The sequence below is a fragment of the Procambarus clarkii genome, chromosome 89, assembly GCF_040958095.1.
Source record: "Procambarus clarkii isolate CNS0578487 chromosome 89, FALCON_Pclarkii_2.0, whole genome shotgun sequence".
Taxonomy (NCBI): Eukaryota; Metazoa; Arthropoda; class Malacostraca; order Decapoda; family Cambaridae; genus Procambarus; species Procambarus clarkii.
In genome coordinates, this window is record NC_091238.1 from 7,687,160 (window position 1) to 7,713,275 (window position 26,116).

At 40.4% G+C, this 26,116-nt stretch overlaps 1 protein-coding gene across 6 annotated transcripts in view; it reads right to left on the reverse strand.

The window, feature by feature from the left end:
* Positions 1 to 26,116, reverse strand: part of LOC123773487 (oxysterol-binding protein-related protein 3) — a 60,939-nt gene that overhangs the window by 33,210 nt on the left and 1,613 nt on the right. For 4 of the 6 annotated variants that reach the window (XM_069317905.1, XM_045767304.2, XM_069317903.1 and 1 more), the window contains exons 2-11: positions 25,556 to 25,709; positions 23,023 to 23,101; positions 21,447 to 21,574; positions 20,401 to 20,568; positions 19,869 to 20,007; positions 18,276 to 18,395; positions 14,643 to 14,779; positions 13,463 to 13,615; positions 6,302 to 6,563; positions 4,867 to 5,009 (exon numbers count right to left, since the gene is read on the reverse strand). In XM_069317905.1, coding sequence (XP_069174006.1) covers positions 4,867 to 5,009; positions 6,302 to 6,563; positions 13,463 to 13,615; positions 14,643 to 14,779; positions 18,276 to 18,395; positions 19,869 to 20,007; positions 20,401 to 20,568; positions 21,447 to 21,574; positions 23,023 to 23,101; positions 25,556 to 25,660 — 1,434 coding nt within the window. In that variant the 5' untranslated portion in view covers positions 25,661 to 25,709. Of the gene's footprint in view, positions 1 to 4,866; positions 5,010 to 6,301; positions 6,564 to 13,462; positions 13,616 to 14,642; positions 14,780 to 18,275; positions 18,396 to 19,868; positions 20,008 to 20,400; positions 20,569 to 21,446; positions 21,575 to 21,773; positions 21,913 to 23,022; positions 23,102 to 25,555; positions 25,710 to 26,116 lie in introns of those variants that run through there. The other 2 variants (XM_069317907.1, XM_069317906.1) reach the window with 2 other exon arrangements.

Below are 26,116 nucleotides of genomic sequence, written 5' to 3' on the forward strand. Positions count from 1 at the left end.
CTGAACCCCCTCCAAGGGGGAGAAGCCGTCCTCCGACGCCAGCAGAGGCCGGAAGACAACCCAAAGCGCCCACCAACAGCGGGACCAAGCGAGAGGCAACAGAGCAAGCTGCTCCCCCAGCGCCCAGTCAACAGAGAAGGGAACAGAACCCTTCAGAAAGAAAAAGTACACTACCGAAGTCATGAGGAGAGACTACGGGAATGAAACCACACTTCGCTGGAAGAGGAAGTGAGGGGAGACCTGATCACCACATACAAGATACCCAAGGGAATCGACAGGGTTGAGAAGGACAGGATATGTAACACAAGGGGCACACGCACTAGGGGACACAGGTGGAAACTGAGTACCCAAAAGAGCCACAGATAGAATTAGTTTTTTTTTTTTTTTTTTTTTTTTTTTTTTTGAGTGACAGAACGGGAACGGGAAAGCACTAAGAAGTAATGTGGCGACTCCTCACACAAGGAACGAGGCTGACCCCCATACAATGTCACATGTAGACATGACAGAGCCCAAGAGGCACAGGAACCGATACACCTGTTGACGGACGGTTGAGAGGCAGGACCAAGGAGCCAGAGCCCAACCCCCACAAGCACAACTAGGTGAGGACACATTGTAAAAGCACAAGCCGCCGACTAGTGGCAAAGAGCACTACGCCGGCCAGGCAAAGAAGGCACAAAACTGCATCAAAAGGCCCACCTCGACAGCAAAACCACGAAGCCCCAGCACAACCACAACATGTGCCAAGACCCAAAAAGCTCAGTCTGCAAGCCAGGAAGACCCCGGAACCCCAAAAGGCAGAACCGGGTCACACGAGGAAACAAAGTCCCCTGAACCCACAAAAGGGGGCCCAAGAGGAAGAAACCTCCAGAACGAAACCAAGGAACCCAAAGGAACCCAGAATCGAACCAGGGGGAGCCCAAACCACCACATTTGCCGGCGAAGAACACCACTAAAAGGCAAAGCACAGACCCCAGCAGAACGCCCTGGGAAAACGGTCCCAACAGACCGAAAACCGAGGGGCAAGGTGTGGGAGCAAGCATACCAGCCAGGGGCACTGAGCCTAAACCCAGAGGCTCAGACCCAAAATCAACACCCAAACGTTCCCAGAGGAACAGGCAACAGCAAGAAAACACCAGAAAAACAAAGAAACGACAACAGGAGAACAAAAACCCTGCAAATATTTTGAAAACTCACCAGAGACGCTCGCTCGCACACCCAGACGCATGTAAACAAACCGCAACGCCGCCCTGGTGGCCACGCCGGGAAACCGGCAGACGAAAATGGCCGCCAGCAGGGGCTGTGACTGACGCTTAATACACAAAAACACGCCAGCAAATGTGGGAAGCTAGCAGACTGGAAGGGCGAAAAACGACGCCCAAAAGCAGAAAAACCCCTGAAGGGGCAAAACCGCCCCAGAACTGCTAGTAGGCATCCCCCACAGCCCCGGGAACCAACAACAGAGGCCCCGGGGCAGAGCCGTCCTCCAAGCCCTCCGCCCTGAAAGAAAAGCAAGAGCCCATGGGAAAGGCAACAAGAAAGGGCCGCTGGTAAGACCCAGAAGCCTTGGCAGGAGGCACAGGCTCAAACCTCCGTCCCCAACCCGAACGGGGCATCCCCCGAAAACCGCCCGAGTCTCTGCCGCAACTGAACCCCGCCCCGACCCAGAAACACGCAGACGGTCCGGAGCCGGGAACATGGAGAGAAAGGGGCGAGCAGCACCTAACCAAACGGGGCGGCCACGGGGCATTCGAGTGGGAAACCAACCTAGCATGTTGCAGCAACCTAACCTAGCTTGCAACACGGATGCCGCCTGTACTCTGAACAGAATTAACATCAGGAGAGTACTGGAGAACAAGCAGAGAATCACTCGCAAGACTCCGGGTCAAGGTGTCAGTGACCCAACAGGCAGCATGACGGAGGTAAAAATGGCGACTGTCACCCGGAGACAAGGGAACAGCAACCAACGATCCCGTACAAGACGGGTTGGAACCCGGAAGACACATTCAATGGTCCCCCGAGCCCAGACAGGGGTTTCCAGGGCCCGTAGGGTAACAACTACGGGAAGCCCGGGCAAGGTGTTGCTAACCGGTTAAGAAACCCAAACATAACAAGAGGGTAGATTATAGCACTGAAAACCCCCGAGACGTGTACAAGCACGGGGGCCTAGCAGAGGGCCGCCAAACACTACCAGTGGAACTATAACCACCTTAGGCAGACCCCCACCAGGCAAGAAAATGAAAAACAAAAGAAAAACCCCGCAAAAGTACACCGTCTCCAGAGGCAACAGAAACCGGCCGCCGCTTAGGTGGCAGGCTGCGCAACACCTTGACGCCCTAACCAGCACAATACCAATCCCTACCCAGGGCCAAACAAGGGCCCCAAGCCCCAGCTGGCCCCAAGGGCGAGGCAAATGCCGAGCAGCAAGAACCTCTACGGGAATGGTTCCCGAACGCCCCAGGGAAGATAACCCTGTAACGCAAGGGCAGTACTCACAGGGCGCTTAGGGAAGTCAGCCACTAAGCACATGCAGCCCCGGCACTGATGAAGTACTCCTGGCCACCGCACACCACAACACACGGCAGTGAACGCCACACAAGGCAAACACCGCCTAGGAAACTGAGGCCAGAGAAGCGTCAATCCCGGTTGACATTAGCGAACGAACTGAAGCTTTGCAGCCGGCGCGGTAGGTCCGGGGCTCCCCCCTCCCCCTCCCGGGGTGGGGAGGGCTGCGCGGACGATCGGCGCGGCAGTAAAGTGTGATGTTTGCTTGTTTGCTTGTTTCCTTGGGATTGTAGGGAGTTTTCTACCTCTCTGTTCGGTTTTTGTTGTAGTTTCTTACCATGTGGGGTTTGTTTTGTTACGCCTACCTTTCTGGGTGCCTAACCCCGGTCGATGGCAGATAAGGAAAACCCCCAACCATATGGGGTTTTCCAGGGCCATTGCTCCCTGAAACCTCTCTGAAGGGGCCAGGTTCTGGCGCTGGTCCCTGGTAGGTCTGAACTCCTTAGCTAATGTCCCGGTCTAACATAACACACATTAGCCCGATAAGCTCCAGGGAGCCGTAGGGGCTCCCCACAGAAACAGGGTTTTTGAAACACCATTTTCTGGGCAAGTCCCAGAGGCTCCCTGGAGCTATCCAGGCTGGATGGATATGTATATCTGTCTGGCATCAATCAATGCATGAAGTTCTGCCTACCGGGAACCACGAGCCAGAATCTGGCCCCTCTTGGAGAGGCACAAGGGGCAATGGCCTATAGAAACCCCCATGTAGTTGGAAGCATTCGATGTCTGCCATCAACCAGGTCAGGCATATAGAAAGGTAAGCATCCCAAAACAAACCTATTCTGGTTAAGAAATTGCGACTAAAGGCTGAACTAGTGGGCATAACTCCCCAAACATGAGCAAATGAGCATGATGTCACCAAGTCGCTGCCAGAGATGTTAGGAAGTTTTCTTTTAGCGTGATAGTGGAAAAATGGAATGCACTTAAAGAGCAGGTTGTGGAATCAAACTCTATTCATAATTTTAAAACTAGATATGATAGGGAAATAGGACACACACACACAGTATAATGTAAATATTCATTTGTTCATAATCCCTTATATCTGAAAGTTCTTCACCGATTGCTTTGAAATTTTGACACACCGTTCCAATCTCATACGAGCGTGTTTTCATATACCTACTATATAGATGTCACATCTGTGAAAGGTAAAAACATGCTTTTTTGAAAAACTGTGTTTTTCATGTGAGTTTTCATGTGAGGGAAATCTCCAAATTCTTTTTACCAATTGCTTTGAAATTTTGACACAACATTGCATTCGAATATGAGCGTGTTTTTATATACCTACTATATACATGCCACACCTGACAGGCAAAAGTATGCTTTTTTGGAAAAGCAGCGCCATCTGTTGGACGTAAGAGCAACACATGCTGTAATCTCCGAAAGTTCTTCACCGATTGCTTTGAAATTTTGATACAACATCCCATTCAAATACGTGCATGTTTTTATATACCTACTACATAAATGCCACACCTGTGACAGGTAAAAAATGCTTTGTTTAAAAAAAAAAAAAAAACCATCTGTGGCATGTAAAAGCAACACACACTATACTCAATATGTTACGATTCCATTTCAATGTTTCCAGCTGCATTGATCAACTGAATTTTCATAGATTTTGATTTATTTTCATTTTGATTTAATTATTTTGTGTGAAATTGCATTGCAATTCAGCTGTGTTGTTTTCTATACCATTCATTTCGTGAGTATAGTTTATTTTTGTATTTTTTCATTGTTTTTCATTTTTTTTTTTTAACCGTTCTTATTTTATAGTGATGGGAACATCAGATTATTTATGTTCCCATTTTTCTGATGATAACATACGCATATACCCCTGTAGGGAATTCTATTAAGAACACATTGACACCAAAATGAACTACGTAACAAAAATTGAGGTGAGAAAACTGGAGAGAGTATACACATTTTAGTCTGGCCGCGCACTGACACAAAACGCCCAGCGCACATTGAAGTAGACTGGGGCGCACATACCAGGGGACGCGAAAATGTTAATGCTGTCAATATCAAAATCTACTCAAATTTAAAAGCTAACACCACCAATTTTATTAACTTTCATTATCAATGACGTACATATTAATTGCATTTCACTTGTACATTAGTTTGTTAACAGTGACCCCAACAACACACAGGGCCTCATCTTCAACACAGTTGTAAGACAAACATAATACCCTTCAAATTAGTGCATTTTTACCAAATTTGCTGCGGCTTATTCAAAGCCGAATACAATGTCCTTGTTAATCATAAATAATACAAATTATCAAGCAAGAACAGCTGGTCACAGACATGGCTTACCTGATTAAGAGAATTTCTTAGTGCAGCAATGATTGTTGTGGTGTTATGAGATGCCAAGAGATTAGTTTCAGACTCAAGGGCTTGACGAAGCTTCTCTCTCTCCGTCTGGATCCCACGCAGGACTTGTCCAACTTGACTTACAACTGTAAGAAATATATAAAAGTTAATAAACCAACACACATAGAATACAAATGAAAGTGATGACATTTGGGCATGTCTTGGACCTGTCAAGTCATGGTAAGTGTCCAGGAGGGATCAAAACATTTTAGTTTTGGTACGAGTTTTAGTTTTTTGGTACATATCAAAACGTCTCTGGTTTCCCAGGAAAAATTTGACAATTTACTTTTATTAACAAGTATAAATGATTTAAGTTTCAGGATGTTGTTCAAAATAGAGGGAATAATGTAACAAACAAGGAGCAATGGTTTCAAGCTCAACAAGCCACAATGTAGGACTGAGAACATTGGATGCTTTTTCACCCACAGGATTATTATTATTAACCCATGGAATCGCGTACCTGCCGAAGCTATAAATGCCAAAACTCCTAACGTTTAAAGTACAGCTGGAAAAGTTCATCAAGGCAAATGGGGGGGGGGAGACCTTCGACAAGCCACCAGCTTCCTGTCCTCGTTGAGGCAACTAGTGTTAGTGGCTCTCAGGTAAACCCAGGTAAAATATCATTTTTTATTTCATATGTCTGGATTATTTCTTTCAACCACATTACTTTGACTTATTGTCTACAAATTTGTAATATTTTGGAGAACACCGAGTCAACTTGAATGCTATGGTATACTGTACAGTATATGGTTTTCCACTGCCAGTAACAGTATGTGCTGGGCTTATTGAGTTCCCCTTAGGCCAAAGATGTAAACATCCCCAGTATGCAACCCATAACAATACCCTAATGCATGAGTACTTATTCACCACTAGGTGAATAGTTGCATCTGGTTCAAGGAAATATACCCAAATGCCTCTGCTTTCCTAGAAAAAGTAGACAATTTATTTTTATTAACAAGTATAAATGTCTTAAGTTCCTGGATGTTGTTCAAAATATTATATAGAGGGAATAAATATGGTTAAGAAACATGCAGAAGTATCAGTAGTATACATTATTGTAGAAAACTGCCTTCAGTTAAAACCTTCTGAATATTGCAATCCAAGCTAAAGACTGCCGGGACAATCCACTGGTATTAGAGCTAATTGTTTATAATTTTGAGTGCAGTTATGTTCATTTGTTTTTGCAACACTGCACACACAACTTACACTAATGAAGATTTATTGTTTTTTTAAAAAGCCTTTTGCTTCAAATTCAAATCAATAAAACATGACCTTTGCAGGATATCATAAACCTAAATTCTAATGCTGGAAATGTTCAACCATTCATATACAAAATATTAGCTTCAAAGGTTTATTGTGGTCGTTCACGTATTCCTACCTTCCTTAGCCAATATTGTAAAATCTTCCCGAGATGTACTTTCCATGGACAAAGTGATAGTAGGGGGAATGGCTGCCTGATGATGAGTCTGTGACGTTGGTGACGGAGTGTTGGGGGGCTGAGCGCCTCCCACAACAGCTGTAGAAGCATCAGAATAGCTGTGGGGACGTGAGGCAGATGGATGCCAACACGCACTATGCAGAGCCAGAGTTGGGTTGCTACTACTCAGTGGTCGTAACTCACATAGATTACCATCCACCTGCTAAAAATACAGATAAAGCAAAATTTAAATATACTTCCATAAAAACACAAAACCTAGAAAATCACCAAAACTGACAAATGAGATACATTATATTTCCCAAGATACTTAGTGTTCTGTTGTAGTAGATTTTGGCTTCACATACACGTATACATTGCAGCATACCGAGCCACATCTTCCAATAACAATCTTCAATGCTTTCATACCTAACGGAAGAGCCTTCATAGATAAATGCTAATAAACTGACAAAAAACTACTACTATTTCATGTCTTCAGAACTAACACTTGTAACTACTTTCTCTCAGATAAATTATCCAACCCAAATACATGAAATGAAAGTGATAACATTTCAATCCATCCTCAATGCCTATCAAGTCTTGAAAAGGAAGAATGGGAGAGAAATAAGAGTCCAGAATGGACCAAAACGTCGTCAGTATCATTTCATTTTGTACGCATGTGTTGGGTTATTTTTGCTGCAACATTATTGTGTCTTATTCTCTGCCCTCTTTTTCTTCTAACATCTTTCATAGCATTCCTCATCAGCCTAACTACACTACTCCACTGTTCACATCTGCAGAATTGTGCTATTAGTCTGGTATCACATGTTATGGGGTGAAAATTATTGGGCTTTGTAACCCATCTTTCCTAAAAAAAAAAAAAAATTACCACGAAGTAGAAAAGAATTTCTATTTAAATATATATAACCTACTTTCAACATAGTTTTTGTTTTCTCCAGGTTGATACCACCTCACAAGTGTGGGAATGGGGGCAACATATAATAAATACCAATAAACTTGTACCAATAAACAAGTTATCCACAACAGTCTCCTTATTCATACATAAATAATTATGCTACCATATCATTTCCTCATTTTATTTCAAAACACAATTTTATACAAATTAGTTTCACCATAACATTCTTTTCCTTTATGCTTCAAGAGTGACCAGAAAGAGGAAAGCCCATAAGCTCCATCATTCAAAAGTGTCTCCAGTTCGTTACATTTTTCCCATGCCCACTTGAGATTATTCTCTATTATTCCTTAGTTTTTCCTTCAGATTGCAGATTTTTTCCCCAGTTTCTAGTCATTTTTGCCTTACCAAAGCAAACTCATTATACAATTCAACACTATCATTTTTTCCTGCAAGTCCACACTACACTGTACTGTATGTTTCCTAACCCCATCCATAACTTCCAGGAAAGAAGGGTCAAGGATATGTAATGACAAATGGTTTCCTATTGTTGAGAACAGGAAACCTGTTAGGCTTATTGAGGTCCCTCTAGGCCAACAACTAACCTATCCAGAATTTCACCCACAACAGTTGACTAACTCCCGAGTACCCTAATTACTGCTAGGTGAACAGACGCATTAGGTGAATGGAAGAATGCTCAATCTTCTTATCCTGCAGTTGAGAGTCATCTGCATTAACCACTAGGCTACAGGACAATGCCCCCCAACCTTGCAGCCATGATGGTATCATGGGGAACTAGTAGCTGTGCTCTCCAACAATATATCCATGGCAGTATAGTATTTCAGCCATTTCACAAACTAGGAGCAGAGTGCCCTATGTGAACTGTGACAAAGTAAACAATCATTCAAACATCCTCTGCAATTTAGTGCCAATTTACATGTTGTTACACATCTTTGAAAGACTCTGCTACATTAATATTATAAAATAGGACACTTCAGACATACTCTAATACTCTCACTTCGTTCATAAAAGCTCTTTACTGCTTTTAGTAAAATTTCTGCCATTCTATACATGTTACTTATCTTTCTCCCTCCCCACCTTCACTTCTCATCTCTTCAGCTCTTACCATTTCTAACCCTTTAGCTGCGTAATTAAATATCAGAAGTGAGTTATTTTGAGAAGTGCACTTTTGAGTACTGGCAGTGAAGAAAGTCATTCTAAAGAAAAGCTTTAATGTTACCAATTGCAATTTAGATTAATGTGCATTTCATTCATAAAGAGAATAACAGTAGTTACATTGAACTGATTTGGGCCCTTTCTTTTGAGGATTTGTTGCAGACAAGACCAGTCTAATCCAATGCTTGCTTCCAACTAAATTATACTATTTAATGTTTTTATTATGCTAAAAATGTCCACATACTAGTAGTCAGTTTCCATTCACATCCAGGCTCAACTTTCAGTCCATGATACAAACTCAAAATCTCAGTGATGTAAATTAATGCATTTAAACAATAAACACTTAATGCATGAAAACAGTAAACATTTAGTGCATCAGAATAGGAAACACTAAATGCATCACAACAGTGAACACACAATGCACCATAACAGTGAACACTCAATGCATCAAAACATTAAAAACAGCTGTTATAGATCTGGTGAATAGTACAGTCAAATGTAGAAGCTCAAGGGTTAGTATTCCCAATCACTTTACCCTTTGTCTCTCTACTGTACCTCTATACTCTCACACTACCACCTCTCCCACTGCACTCGCACACAAATTTATTTGGTCTTTAACTTCAGGAGATTAGTGTGCTCCTTGTTTGAAATTAATGGTGAACATCTTTATTACACCCCACACTTCTCTACAAGTCATCATGTTCATTTCTTAATTTAACTAAAGTCCGAATCCTATATCCTGATATTCCATTCGGGGTTTGCATTTTCTCTAATAGGTTAAGATTGGTATTATTACATTCTCTCACAGTTCTGAACACGTACACGATAAAATCAGTTACTTTCCTAGTTCTCAACAAATTTGATTCTTTTTCTAATTTGCTTGTTATTTTTTTCACTGTAAAGTGTTTACACAAAAGGTTCCAAAAATGTAAATTGTCTAACCACCTACATTTACTTCTCCTCTAACAAAGCTCTGCAATATAATTGTCAAGAGATATATTCAATTAAGCACAATAACAACTATAACTTTTGTTCAAAGGTAAATATAATGTTTACTCTTGCTAATGTTTACTATTAGCATCAAGTTACACACTAGGTGTAATTTTACACACTATATGCAACTTTCCAATTCTTACCTAAGGGATGATCTTACTGACCACCTACTAGGATATTGAGAATTCAAGGCAGATTAATATTATGTACTTGTGAGGTAGGAAAGCATTTCAAACTGTTTTCACCATATCTTTTTGGTGCTAAAAATAATGGTGCTCAATCTATCCCAGAATTCAAATAAAAAGAGCATTCATATAAAACAAAGCATTTTTGAGATCCTGCTTCCTACTAATCCTGAAATCCCATGGACTGCCAAGCAGCAAACTTGCTCACTACCAAATGCCCACAAGGTCACTATCCCCCCTCCCCATCCTCCAACACTGGACAACAACAAATTTCCCTGGCCTAAGCTCATCACATTCTTTTCTAATTGGTCTAGTAGCATGAGAACTAAGCTATTTATTCGGTTACGTGGCCTGTGCTATCATTAGGAGCTAAAGTGTTTCAGGCATAGAATAGGGGAAGTGCTTGAGATACAAGGGGCCATGGACTTGTTCAACATGATCATACACTCAACAAAGGCTATTGTACATAACTTTTGTTGTGTCTTAGAGAAGTGTTAAAACAATGTTTGATCGTGTGAAACAAATTTCAGGTGCATCACATCTCTTGTATGATATACGTGACAAGAACAGTTGAACTCTCCTGCCTACAGCACTACACCGCACTGAAAAGAGATGATTTTATACTATGTATTTGATTCTTGAGACAGCAGGTATAAATTAAAATTATTTTTGTAGTGTAAAGAGTTTGCACAAGCTAAAAATTAATTTTATACTTTCATTACTTTTCAGCGACACTGTATTTATCCTGATTTCAAAATCCTAATTAATCTTAACCCCTCTGATCTTCTCTCTTGCTCCATTCAAGTTAAAAGCACCTCCTGCTAGAAGATCTAACCTGCCACCTGCACGCTGCCATTTACTATACCTTACCGTGCAGTCCTCTCTGTCTCCCTCTTCCTCTCTCTACTGCTCTTGCCGTAGAGAGAGGAACATACCATTGCATATAGTACAGTACTCTAATAATTAAGAGAGATTAACAAAACACTGAATCTCCCTATCATCTTCAGGTTATCTTGAGATGATTTTGGGCCTTAGCATCCCTGCGGCCCGGTCCTCGACCAGGCCTCCTTTTTGTTACACACCCCTAGGAAGCAGCCCGTAGCAGAGGTTTAACTCCCAGGTAACTCCCCTGCTAGGTAACAGGGGCATCAGGGTGAAAGAAACTGCCCATTTGTTTCCGCCTCCGCCAGAGATCGAACCCGGAACCTTGGGATCACGAATCCGAAGAGCAGTCCACTCAGCTGTCAGGCCTTATCTCACAACTGTCACTCAATATTCTTTGCATCTTTAAATGTGTTTTACTATCCCTATCATCTAACATAACTGTGCCTTAATAACTTCCCTCATAGTTTAAAGTTCAGATGCTGTAAATTCTCACAAAGGCAAAATTTGCAAGCTGGTAAAAAATTCAAGAGCAATATTATTGACAAAATCTACCTTATATGCATTGCTAAATACATATATGCTATCTATGTAAAACTTCAGAATCTCTAATATACTGGGTGCACAGGCCTAAATTTCTTTATAAAAAAATACAAGTTTACAGAAGCAATGTAATGTCTTATATAAAAATAATTACAATGCACACAAAAAAAGCATTCAATGATTTGCTTTATGACATGAAGAACTTACATACCAATTCACTCCAAAACCAATAAGGGTGCTGGAAAAGAATTGAAATGCGTAATAACAACATGTTAATGGAAAAATGCTGCTCTGGAAACTCTGGAAACATTTCAGATTATAAATACCTATAACAAATGACTCGTACCAACTATACTGTATTAAATCAACAAAAATTAAGTATATTATAAATTACATTACTGTACATTATTAACATACATAAATATATTACAGTGCATTAAGTCTTCCCAATATCTTTCCACAGCCTGTTGCAATGTTTTCCCCAATTATACGGGACCTGCAGACTTGGCTTTACTACTTATATAAGTATTAAAGGAATGGGAATATTTCTTAATGTTTGCAGCAGTTTTCTTTTAGTTACTTTTGTTAGATCCAGTTTCTTGGGTAGCTGCAATTAACATCCTTTTGTACATATCAATCCAGATGGTTTTTGGTGTATTTGTATTTATTCTAGAAGGTGAGCTAAGTTGTTAAAGTTCTTGTTGTTGTCTTTATCATCCATATGCTTCTTTTCTATCTCCCTCTTGGTACATATTTCTGTACAAGTTTAATGATATTTGTAAAATTATTCCATGATGCTCCAATATCTATCTTCTATTATTAATTCCCTCCAGGAGGTATTTCACAATTTCTCTCTCATTCTATGATAATTGTTCTCAAAGAGGTCACCTTTCTGAACCTTTATATTTGTGTCTGGAACTGTACTCCATCTTAAAATACAATGGTCACATGTAGGGGGGGGGTTCTATCCTACCTGGATTTGATCGATCATGCACTCTTCTGTTACTAGTACAATATCAAGAATACTATTACGTCAGATGGCTTGTCACATGCTCTATGGAAAACAAAAAATTGCCCAATAGAAGATCAACAAATTCCTACCATTTGTTATGTACAATTCACCCAGTCTATTGTCTCTAGAGAGAGACAATACAAGAGAGCTTCTCTTGGCTTCCAGGAAGCCAAGAGTAGCTTATAAAGAGGCAATTCCACAAAAACCTTGTGCCTTCAAAGACAGTGAGTGAGTGTGAGGTGAGTGTGAGGTGAGTGTGTGTGAGGTGAGTGAGTGTGAGGTGAGTGAGTGTGAGGTGAGTGAGTGTGAGGTGAGTGAGTGTGAGGTGAGTGAGTGTGAGGTGAGTGAGTGTGAGGTGAGTGAGTGTGAGGTGAGTGAGTGTGAGGTGAGTGAGTGTGAGGTGAGTGAGTGAGAGGTGAGCGAGTGTGAGGTGAGTGAGTGAGAGGTGAGCGAGTGAGAGGTGAGCGAGTGTGAGGTGAGCGAGTGTGAGGTGAGTGAGTGTGAGGTGAGTGAGTGTGAGGTGAGTGAGTGTGAGGTGAGTGAGTGTGAGGTGAGTGAGTGTGAGGTGAGTGAGTGTGAGGTGAGTGAGTGTGAGGTGAGTGAGTGTGAGGTGAGTGAGTGTGAGGTGAGTGAGTGTGAGGTGAGTGAGTGTGAGGTGAGTGAGTGTGAGGTGAGTGAGTGTGAGGTGAGTGAGTGTGAGGTGAGTGAGTGTGAGGTGAGTGAGTGTGAGGTGAGTGAGTGTGAGGTGAGTGAGAGTGAAAGCAACCCGTCCTCAGACCAAGTCCATTCAATCCAGCAGTCGACCCCATATTCATTCGTCAATTTTAACATGCTGTTCATTCAAAACAGAACTTTTCTCAAATATAAATAATTATTATTATATATTAGCATATTGTGCATATATAGGCATAGGTTAGGTTAGGTGTTTAGGTTCTGTTGGCGATTATTTGTATTTGTAGTACGTGGGTGAAGCATTTACAGTGTTGTGGTTCGAGTAAAAGTCGTCAGCGAAGCACTTATTCCAGAAGTGTTTGGACGTCATCAGTTGTGAGTCGTGTGTAAACCATTTTTCATTCATAAACAGGGTTTGGCGGGTGTATGGAATGGACTTTGGGTCCTTGTTTAGAGGAGGGGCTGGTGGGTTTGGGTGGGTGGCTGGGTGGATTTGGGATGTTAAGTGAGTGAGTGTTTCCGTCTGTCTGTGTGTCTGTCTGACCATCCGTCTGTGTCTGTCTGGTTGTCCATCTGTGTCTGTCAGTCCATCCGTCTATGTCTGTGTCCGTCTGTCTGTCTGTGTCTCTGACCATCTGTCTGTCTCTGTGAAAAAGAGTAATTGAGATGAGGGAAGGAGCAGTCGCAGTAAGACAAGTAACTTGTGGCTAAAACTCATACAAAGAAAACGGTGACAAATATATACTTACCAGTGAAGGTACAGTAGCATCCACCTGATCAGGGGCAACCTTTCCCGAACTTGTGCTGATGGTAATCTCTCCGCTTGTAGATTTGTTGGACTTGTGTTTACGCAAACGAAACTTTCTTCTGGATTTTGTTGAAGGAGTTGTTGGTTCTCCATGCTGGTGAAATGACATTATGTGACAACCAGGCTTTAATTTAGTAATAAGAATGCAAGTGGGTGTAGGCGTGCGAGTGGGTGTAGGCGTGCGAGTGGGTGTAGGTGTGCGAGTGGGTGTAGGCCCTGCGAGTGGGTGTAGGTGTGCGAGTGGGTGTAGGCGTGCGAGTGGGTGTAGGTGTGCGAGTGGGTGTAGGTGTGCGAGTGGGTGTAGGCCCTGCGAGTGGGTGTAGGTGTGCGAGTGGGTGTAGGCGTGCGAGTGGGTGTAGGTGTGCGAGTGGGTGTAGGCCCTGCGAGTGGGTGTAGGTGTGCGAGTGGGTGTAGGTGTGCGAGTTAAGTTGGACACATAAGACATACTAGAAAAGAAAATTCATTACCAAATACTGAAGTAAGTTAAGTCTGCAAGCAATAATTTGGTACAGTATACAGTATTTGATTATTTACAACATATAATGGATTTGAAAGAAGTGATTGTTATCAATTTTAACCCTGAATAACTTTGATGAAACATTATTATTATTATTATGCCCATACTTTGTTTTAAATGCTCTATATTTAAATGCCAAATTTAACTACAGTACTGTACCTCTAAGAAAATATACAGGTATAGTTTATTCCATCTGAATTGACAAATAATTCTTGTAGTACCATGGTTACATCCTCAACTCACAATCAAATTCCAGGTTTGATTCCTGGGTGGGACAGAAATGACTGGGCCCGATTCCTTTCATCTCATGCCTCTGTTTAACCTAGCAGTAAATAGGTACCCAGGACATTGGCAATTTTTGTGGGGTTGCATCTTGGGTAAGGTACCATTACCCATGGGAGACCTCAATACAAACCTAAAGTATACATATACTTTGTATATTGTCTGGGCTTCCTATCCCAGACAATGAGAACTATAAATGTTTCAAGCAGTACATATAAGCAAGTCGCTAGATTGTCAGATTTGAAGCCAGTTTTCTTCCCTTGCATATTTTGTTTATTGAGAGTCAAGGAGTTATCATCTGCAAATGCTACAGGACACTTACACTTATATCATCCTGATGCTCTATAGAGTCAAGAAGGCGGGCCAATTGCTGGACATGGTGTTGTGTTGTTGTGATTTCTTTAGTTAGTTGATCTAGTCCAGAACTATCCATCAGCCAGGAGCGAAGTGTTCCTGCTCCTGTGAAAATTAAATACAGTATTAGTGAGATATAATACATGTTCAAATTAAGAGTATATTTGTTATAATATTTTCGTACCATTTTGCAGAGAAGAGGAAACTTCTATATTGTCGAGATACTTATGAAAATTCTGTTACTTACTAATGCAGAATACAATTAAATTTTTTTAATGGACAAGTTGCTCAGCAGCTCTACCCAATAACTCATGAGGGTTGCATTACTCAGGCACATTAATGGCTCCTGCATGTTTTAACCTTTTTTTATATTTTCTCTGGACAAAGGTATATTTTCAGTTTCTGTGTTTTCTTCTGGCCTTTGCCTCACCATTTTCTGTTTCAATCTGGTGTCTGCAAGTGGCTCAAGTGTGTGATGTCCTGGGGAGTGAGACGCTCTTTTCGCACCTGGATTTTGCTATCGTTTGGCTCGCTAAGCCTAGTGGGCTCTTCACCTGTCTAAAGGATACCCAGCCTTCTCTTCTAGTAATCATCAAAAGGAAATAAGTTTTGCCTTAAGTCTTGTGATCTTGAAATATTTTAACCCAACTTTTTAGTAGCTTTTACCTGTAGGTGTATAATCTGGGTTCCTTCCACACCTCAGGGCCAGTGTCTCAGGCCCTCAGACATTTTCCACTTTCTTGCTATTTTGCTTGATGGCCAGTTTTTTCTGTTAAGAACATTCTCGTTCTTGTGTTTACTTTGGCAGCTGGGATATTCTGTTCCTCTTATTTTTTCATGTTATTGTTTAGTGTTCTCCAACAAGTAAGTATTTTGACCCTGAGTACCAGGAAACCTTCTTTGAGCTTCTGTATGAGTTTGTCTTCTCCGGGAAGCCTTGTTTGACCGTGTCCCTATGCTCTTTGGCGTTACTCTGAATGATCTTTCTTGATGGTGGATTAAAATAGATTTTTACTCTTTCACTGTTTAAAATGTGGCAAGACCAATTGAAATGTTCATCATTCATCATACTACAGTAGTTCATCATCATCACAGTGAGGTGAAGCCAAAGTGGAGCCTAAAGTGGGATCAGTCAATTGGGTGAGAGCAGCTGAGTGGATGCTCGGAATTAAGCGTGTCTATGCTCTCGGTGCCTTTCAATTTTTGTATACTGTATATTCTTTTAATTTACCCCTATATTTTACACAAACCAGTTACCAGCCTTTTTGTTTTACTTTTCCTACATAAATTTTTGTTATATACACCATGCAGAAAACGATCATATTAATTAAAAAGACTATAAAGTTTATATAAGGTTATTTACATCAGAAGTAATGTTGTTGATCACTATTGGCACTGAATTTGGGCAAGAAAACTCAACCACAATACTCATTTATATATAAATATACAAAGATTTGTTAGCGTCCAACTTATCTTAATTATTTTTCACAAATTGTTCACAAAAGTTATTAATAACCATTAATTCTTAATTTATTGTTACTGTATTTGATGTTTTCAAAACATACAGGTCAACATCATAAATTTATTTTGAACAATCCAGAAATAAAGTATTTAATTAGCTACCTGTACCACCTCTCCTCTCAACCTCTCAACTTTCAAATGACACTAAACAAATTAAAATAAATTAAAATCTGTTGAAGTATTTAATACTGTAACCCCGCGATTATCCGGGATTCGAACATCCGAAAAACGCCCTTATACGGCCAAAATCGTGAACGGATAAAGTTATCACAATATCCGGCCAAAATAGCCACAGGGACCGGATTAAAGCAGGTTTTCTGCAGAAATTACACTATCCGGTCAGTCCCCCAGATAATCGTGCCTTTGTCCGTATATGAAAACATGAGGCAGGCCATACTGTATTAATCCCGTCTGCCCGAGACTCGAGGCGCATGGTGTAGGTGGGGGTGGGGTGGGTGGGTGGTGTTGGGAGGGTGGGAGGGGTGCGTCAGGAGGGACTACCTGGGTACAGGAATTACCATTAATTTTAGAACAATTAATCATAGCCAAAAACAAATAAAATAACTACTAGTAATTATGTAATAACAAATAAATAAGTTTCCTAAAAGCATTGTGCACAGGCTGAAGTTTCCTTAAAAAATATTGTGAATTTTTTTCCTCCTGGCGGCCTACATAACGCGTTATGGCTGCCCCAAGTGGACCTGTCCAACACTGGTCAACCCATGTGCGTCCGTCCCTCGTGTTATACACAGTGCTGCGCCATTAGTGAAATATTTTTTTAAATAACTTTTTTATTTTCATAGTAACTTTGAACATTTTTGGCCAAGACTATGTCTGGTAGCAGCATCAATCGTTCTGGAGGTGTTAAGAGGAAGAAAGTTGTCCTAACAATTAAAGACAAGTCACAGTTATACGCCTCAACCAGTGCGGCCTCACAGTGTTGCGCCATTAGTGAAATATTTTTTTAAATAACTTTCTTAATTTTCATAGTAATTTTGAACATTTTTGGCCAAGAATATGTCTGGTAGCAGCATCAATCGTTCTGGAAGTGTTAAGAGGAAGAAGATTGTCCTAGCAATTAAAGACAAGTTACGTGTTGTTCAAACAGTGAGGCGTCACAGGCAGCCAAGCGCCTTCAACAAGTGAGGCGCCACAGGCAAGCCAAGCTCCTTCAACAAGTGAGGCATTATAGGCAAGCCAAGCGCTTTCAACAAGTGAGGCGCCACAGGCAAGCCAAGCGCTTTCAACAAGTGAGGCGCAAGCAAGCGCCTTTAACAAGTGAGGCGTCACAGGCAAGCCAAGCGCCTTCAACAAGTGAGGGCATGCAAGCGCTTCAACAAGTGAGGTGCAAGCAAGCACCTTCAACAAGTGAGGCCTCACAGGCAACCCAAATGCCCTCAACCAGTGAGGCTTCAGCAGCTGGCAGTCAATACTAACTTAGCTTAATGAACTGTACAGTAATTTTAAGTGTTAATTTTAGTGTTGTGTTAGTATAGGTTACGTAAATTGTTAAGAATTTTTAACTTCAAGATGTGTGGCATCAATCAAGAAGACGAACACCAACAAGGTAAGTTGAGGTTTCTAGTTGAATATTTAATAATTGTATGTGGCAAGGCAATTCAAATTATGTTGTTTGTAGTATAAAAATAGTTGGAAATGGTCACTTTTGGACTCGTAGGTGAAAAAGTACCATTATCCGAAAAATGTGATAATCCGGCTGGGGGTCCTTCCCATATAGTCCGGATGATCGAGTGGAGACAGTAATTGTTGTACTGTACCAACTATTCATTTAGAGTAAATTTCTAACAAAATATATTGAATGAGCTAACCAGTCAATTTTAGAAGATGACCTTAATAACGTTGCAGGAACAGTTTAAAAGGCTCCCTGTGGTTGTGATTTGTATGTCATTAGTCCTCACTGTGCACAAGCCTATTCAATAAACATGGCAGATTGTATCTTTGAGAGTAGCAGAATGAGAACTCTGAAAACCTTTTCTAACTTCACAGCTTTATACGTCTAGTTGATTATTGGTACAAGATAAACCGTCTGCATTATTAGTGCTATTAACTGGTCATTTACCTGCAGCAGCCCCAGTCAACGTCGTGCCCGTGTTGGACTTGCCTTCACGACCTATTGTGCCCGGATGCGACCCAGGTAGGGATCCAGGCAGGGAGCTCCGACCACCTGGCACCAGCGGATCTGTCGTGGTAAGACCATGAGAATAAAGGAAACTGCACAAGGCCTATTGACCCTTACAAGGCAGCTCCTATTTATACCCACCCAAGCACATTCATGTATGTCTCTCTCTTACCAAAGCTTGACAGAATCCATCCATCCCACATCTATTACTTTATCCATAATTTGTTCCATAAATCTATAACCATTTCCAAACCAGTTTCCCAGGTTTTTCCTGAATCTAAAGTTCAGTTGTTTGCCTCGGTTTTCATTTATACATTTGTGGGTCTACCAAGCGCGTAGCGCTTCAGTTTACCAGTGTCTCCGCCTAGTGATGATCGTGCTTGAATTCTTTATGAAGAATTTAATTGTTATGGAGCTTTTTTTGGATTCTGAACATAAGTTTTTATAATATACTGTATATCACGGCATGGGTTCCAAGAAAGTCAGTGGTAATGTTCAACCTAAGAAAATAGTTGTGAGGATGATGATAGTGGAAACAAAAAATCATTCATAGTGAGCCAATGTGATGTCTCACTACAAACAAGTGTTAAAAGTAGGGAAAAAAAGTGTCTCTGGACAGATTCTTAGTTAGACAAGCAAGCAGGCAGTGAGTGACAACAAATCCTAGTGGTATGCCTGCAAAACATAAGAGAGAGTACCCCAGAAATGTCATCACTGCTGTCATAATGGAAGGGGACTTCCCTCACAAACACTAACACCTCTCCTCATCCTCCCTGTCTTCCATATGCTAACAAGAGTCCTCAATAAAGGTAAGATTCCTAAGAGTATTATTCTGTGTAAAATGTATTTTTTTTAGTTAATATATTTGGAGGTGTGGAACGGATTAATTCAATTTACATCATTTCTTATGGAAAAATTTGTTTCGGTTTTCGTACTGTCTCTGGGAACGGATTAAATTCGAAAACTGAGGTACCACTGTATATATTTCTATTACGGTATTATAAAACCCACTCACATACCCTTATCTTTAACTATATGCTGTAATTCCTTATCAATACTTCATTAACCTTTAAATGGCACAGCCTTAGGGGTCAAAAGGCAAAAAATATTTGAATTATGTAAAAATTACTTAAAAATGTTAAACAAATCTCCAACTTATTGGCTTCAAGGTTGTGAAACTTTCATCAAAATATTTTCATCTGTTAACCGTTCATCTGTTGGTGATCAAGTGACAAAATTGGAGCATTTGCCGAGGTGATTATGCACAAAAAAAAGGAAAGTGTTTGTGCAAGTTTTAAAAACTGATGTTATGTCCAATCGTATATGTATGTTCTGCCCCATTTAAGGGTTAATTACATAAGCAAATCATCTCGACAACAAATCCACAAATGATCAGTAAATGCCTATCACTATCACAATAGGCTGGCTAACAACAAATTCAACCGATTCAAGAAAGTACCTGTACAGTACTATCATATATTTATTTAAATATTTACTGTATTTATATTTTAATTTTAGAAGAGTATGTATGACCTGTTGGAGACTCATCGGAAGGTGAAGTGGGTGAAGTAAGCTTGGCCTGGTCTTTACTATACAGTATTTGATGCTGCTTGTGGAGACGATGCTGCTTTAGTTGCTCAACCCATTGCAAATACACTTCTCGAGATTTACACTGCAAAAAGAAATGAAATAATATGACTCGGTCATCAAGCCAACCCTTGACGGGTGACTGAGTGTAGTTTCTTTCTCCCTTTCCTGCAATATAATTACCTAAGTGATAATAAATTGCAGGAAAGGGACAAGGAAACCACATGCCAACATGTTCCCATACACATGCAATATCATTAAAACATTTTTATGAATAAGATTAAAGGCTATAGGTTTATAGATTAAAGGATTAAAGGTTAGCAAGGTGTTGCTAACCAATTAGACCTTAAGCTAACAAAGGGGGAGCTCACAACACTGAAACCCCTGTGACGTGTACAAGCATGGGGGCCTAGCGGAGGGCCACCCAGTTCAAAAATATTTAATTTAACAAGTTAAATTTCTGTAAATGACTGCTTACCTTGAGGTGAAAAATAAGTGTATCGGCATCAATATCAATGCGCCGCCGACGAGCCTTGGTTGATATTACAGACATTCCAATGTCCATTCTGCCTAGAATCTTCCCTCGAACCAAATCAGCTACAGACTTTGCGTATGTTAGGATACTCTTATCCAGCACAAAATACCTCTGGAAAATAAAAAAAATAAAACTGCTAATAAATTTAACTTTAATGGGCAATGCAACAAAATGTCATATCTTTCATGTAAAAGGAGTTCCTATACAGTACTGTACAAGTGTTAACTGAATGCAACCTATTTTGAAAAATTGAGGCTTACAGCTAAAGAAATCAACAGATGGATCAAGAAAAATGTGTTTTAAACAAGCGAAGTCTTGCTGGCTATGTGGGGAAAGCCAGTATTTTGGAAGGAGGGTGGACTATTCCATGCAGCAATTCAGAAATACCGCCATACAACATTATCTGCCTCACACAAGATAAATCACAGCTATTTTAATAACACACCCAGTATTCACACCATATAAATGAACCCAAGCAACAATCTCAGCATATACAAATACAATTAAATAAAAAAAAAAACATAAAAACAGTACGAGAATGAAATACTGCTCGATTTAGTGGAGTTGAGAAGGACTAGCAGAGGATTCACTGAATAATAATGTATTTTATTGAGAAAAGAATAGTAAAATGTGGACTTTTTCCAAAAATTTATTCCCACACAATATTATGTACACTGAGGTAATTACATTAAATGGGTTGCCTGCACAATACTGTAATAAACTATAGTACACAAATCTGCCTGTAGTACTTTCCAGTCCTTTTAATACCATCATCATCTTAACAAATAATAAAATAAACAATCTTATCTCGATATAAGTAAAGATGGGTGCACTAAACTCTCAGGTATCCAGCATACCCACATACCCCCCACCAGCCTTCTCCCCTTCAATGTACAGTGTCCTGATTACTTTTCATCAACACACACACACTCAACTTATTATCATCATATATAAGTTGAAATATTAACATATATATGCATATTTCTTACCTTATGCCATCCTTTAAGTGGCCATTTTCGACGTTTAAGTAAAAAACCTTCAAATTTTCGAGGAACCAAGTCAAATCTTTGCCCTTCTTTAAGGCCTTCAAGGATCTCCCATTCTCCTTTCTTGCTTCCTAGAAACAATAACATGCAAGTATTATTCTTATTGTTTATTATTATTTTAAATATTGTAAACATATAAATAAAGTACAGCATTCAAAGGCTGTCCAACATTCCAAACACCCATTAATCAAAATTCCCTTTATTCAATTTCTGTAATTTTTTTTAAGTGAAAGTGAGTCAGAGTGAGAGAGTGTGAGAGAGTGTAATTACCTTAGCGTAGTTACAGGATGAGAACTACGCTCGTGGTGTCCCATCTTCCCAGCACTCCTTGTCATATAACGCTTTGAAACTACTGACGGTCTTGGCCTCCACCACCTTCTCACCTAAGTTGTTCCAACCGTCTACCACTCTGTTTGTGAAAGTGAATTTTCTTATATTTCTTCGGCATCTGTGTTTAGCTAGTTTAAATCTATGACCTCTTGTTCTTGAAGTTCCAGGTCTCGGGAAATCTTCCCTATCGATTTTATCAATTCCTGTTACTAGTTTGTACGTAGTGATCATATCACCTCTGTTTCATCTGTCTTCTAGTTTTGGCATATTTAAGGCCTCTAACCTCTCCTCGTAGCTCTTGCCCTTCAGTTCTGGGAGCCACTTAGTAGCATGTCTTTGCACCTTTTCCAGTTTGTTGATGTGCTTCTTAAGATATGGGCACCACACGACCGCTTCATATTCTAGCTTTGGCCTAAGAAAAGTCATGAACAATTTCTTTAGTATATCGCCATCCATGTATTTAAAAGCAATTCTGAAGTTAGAAAGTGTGGTATAGGCTCCTCGCACAATGTTCTTTATGTGGTCCTCATGTGATAGTTTTCTATCTAGAACCACCCCTAGATCTCTTTCTTTATCAGAATTCTTTAAAGATTTCTCACATAATATATAGGTTGTGTGGGATCTATGTCTTCCTATTCCACATTCCATAACATGGCATTTATTAACATTAAATTCCATTTGCCAAGTGGTGCTCCATATACTTATTTTGTCCAGGTCATCTTGAAGGACATGACAATCATCTAAATTTCTTATCCTTCCTATTATCTTAGCATCATCAGCAAACATGTTCATATAATTCTGTGTACCAACTGGTAGATCATTTATGTAGACAATAAACATCACTGGTGCAAGAACTGAACCCTGTTGTACTCCACTTGTGACATTTCTCCAGTCCGAAACATTGCCTCTGATTACTGCCCTCATTTTGCTATCAGTCAGAAAATCTTTCATCCATGTCACCCCCACCTTTCATCCTGTTACCATCTTCCATATGCCAACAAGAGTCCTCATTAAAGGTAAGATATATCCTGTATTGTAGCTAGTACAAAATTATTGTTATTCAGTATAAAATGTATTATTAAGTTAATATTTTTGGGGTGTGGAATGGATTAATTCAACAACTACTACTACAACAATTAAACAACTACTTTCCTGTTACTCATTAAACAAAGTACACCGCAACACTCACTGGTCTTGTGGGAGCTATTGGGGGAGCGACCTGGGTCTTGAGACTCCGCAGATAAGCTGTTAGTATCAATACTTTGGTCCTACAACATAAGAACACACAAAACAATTAATTATAGTGAATATTTACAGCTGATTAGTGATCTTGGGAAAATACAGCAATACTGTACTGTACTGTACATAGATTTTGTATATATTATAAGAATTATTAAAACTATTACAGCTTTGAGAATTACCTTAAAAAATCAACCACAAAAACAAACACCTCACCAAATAAAATATTTTTAATCTTTATTGTTAATAAATAATTTACCAATCAATATGTACAGTACTTAATGGTAATGCTGGAATTCAAGTTAGTCCACATAACATACAAATGGTTAAAAAATAACAGTAATATTCTAAACACACAAATAGTATTTTACTAATTTACTAATTTCTAATTTACTTTCATAAACATGCTGTACACCCCATTGCTGGGGATATGAAGCCTGTTAGGCTTATTAAAGGTCCCCCCCCCCCTAGGTCAAGTACTGATCTTGCCCAGGATGCAACCCACAACAGTTTCCTAACTCCTGGGTACCTATTTACAGATATGTGAGCAGAGGCTTCTGTGTTTCTGTAAGAGGTGATTTTGTTTAAAGTTGTTACAGAATCTGCAAAAACCTGTAGCATATTCAGCCATAAGTAGCAATATTCAATCATCTCATGCAGACCTTCCTCTACAACAGTAGGCCATGATAAAACTTAAATATTTGGTAAGATTACCACACAAGAATAAAGTGTAGAAAGGATAAATGAAAACCAGTATTAGAGTAATAGGAGTATCGGTTAGAAATTTCCACAGCATTTATTAGTACAGTACTCTACTAATTGAGCACATCATCACATGAATAAGGTAATTGTGAGCACTACCCAAATCCCACTAAAGGAACATGACAGTACAGATGGATTATACACTGATAATAGTACTCTACTGTAATTACAAAATACCTGCCGGCACAGACAACCATGAGAAACTTCAAATGAAAATATAAGAGGTGAAGACAGTGCTGGATGAACACAATAAATGCAGTCCTCAAAAGCCTCATGTGCTCTCTATGACAAGACTATACTGTAACTTAATTACATTTTCATACGATGATTAACAGAACACAGAAACTAGTCCTACTGTGACTTGGTGGCCCTGACAGGTAGTAGCCACTTTCTGGCAGCCTCGACAGGGAGCAGCTACTTCCTTGGTACCCTAGACAGAGAAGCCCCTCCCTCCCTGGGGCTCAGTAGCAGACTTAGTATACGGATCTAGCCTGCGGCTTCCGGGCGAATTCTTAACTCCGACGCCACTCATCACACCCCCATTCCCCACTTTTGTCCAGAAATTACGGGTGGCCATGACAAACATTCGGCCTACACCACCACGCCAACTGACAACTCATGCTACATGTGTGCCTCATGAGCTCCACACAACTGAACACATGTTTGTAAGAGTCGACGCTGTTCGACGCCCTCTACAGTCACCTTACGAAGGACCATTTAAAGTGGTTTTCTCGAACACCGAAGTTCTTCACCATTGAACGCCGAGGACAGCGGGTAAACATCTCCATCGATCGTCTTAAACCAGCACACTGTGATGCTGCCCCAGACATCCCTCCAGACACACATCCGCCGACTACGCCGTTCACTTTTCGACCACAGTTACCAGCAACACCGCCACCTACGACAACTGGCGACCCTGTACGACCTCCCATCCTACAACCCCAGTTACCAGCTGCACCACCACCTGATCCTACGACGACGGACGATCCTGTGCGACCTCCCACCCTACGACCCCAGTTAGATGACATCAGCGAAGAGGAGGAAATTAACTTTGAGGGTTATACAACGCGAGCAGGGCGTACAATTCACCAACCAGCTAGGTTCCTTGATCAAGTGTTTTTCCTTTCATCCCCTGGAAGAGGGAGCTCTATAGCGAGTAGATTATCCCAATAATATACTCGCTCCAAATGCATTAGCCTAATGAGAGAAGCAAAGCTCTTCTTGGTACTAATTATGGAACTCAAACCTTTCCCAACTTCCACATACTATTCCTGTCAACCTTTGGAGAACGGTGAGGTGTTGCCCGAGCATATAAGCAGCAGAGTGGCGAATAATAACTACTGTAGTTTACTTTCAAGTGTGGTCTAGAACAGACACTTGCAAGATACTGTACTGACGCTCAGTGCGCTCAACTCACACCACTGCTCGCCAAAGTATCACTTGTGTACTTCTGTATATTCGACCAAATATATATACAGTATTCTCTTAGTGTTTGTGTTTATTGTCACCATACTTTACGTAACAATAGAACCATTACATACTAACCAAAACCTCGATAATGCTACAGCTCAAAATAAATTTGAAACACTCATCAAGAAGGATGTGTATGAAGAAAATTATAAGTTTAAAGCCCAAGACTAGGTTTGACAACATGCTAAACCCTATTAAATGGATAGCAAGAAAAGCAATCTTTATATCAATAAACTATAGCAAGGTCTTACCGATTCCGATCCAGGAGGCGGTGGAGGCTTGCCTTTCTTTTTCTGTTTAGATGATTTGTTGTTATAGATATTGGCGTCCATCCCTACCTGCCGGTTACTAGCCATCCTCCCTAGCCTGCCAGTAATGTTCACCACGCCTTTCTTACTTATACATCTGAAACAATTTACAGAGCTAAAATAAATGCATTAGGCAACATGCTAAAATATTAAATATGACATCAAGCTGAAATAGAATGCATTATTATTACACCACTGGCTTTCTTTCCCAGTCATGGACATTAGAGATAGTGGCCCTCAGGTAAATTTTTTAGATTAAAAAACATTCAGTATACTGTATTCTATTCACTTTGAGTGAATAGTGGCAATGATCCAAAACAGCAAGAGTAAACAAAAGTGGTTATGGAGAGAAAGGTATTCAGTGGGAAACTCAGTATGTGAATGGTGACAAGAGAAGTTGTCTATCAGTTTAAAATCACCTACGATATATTACTAATAAAGAAATCTGTGTAACTGGAGAAAATTACTGGTGCAACAAAGACCAAGGTTAGAAAAAAAACAGAA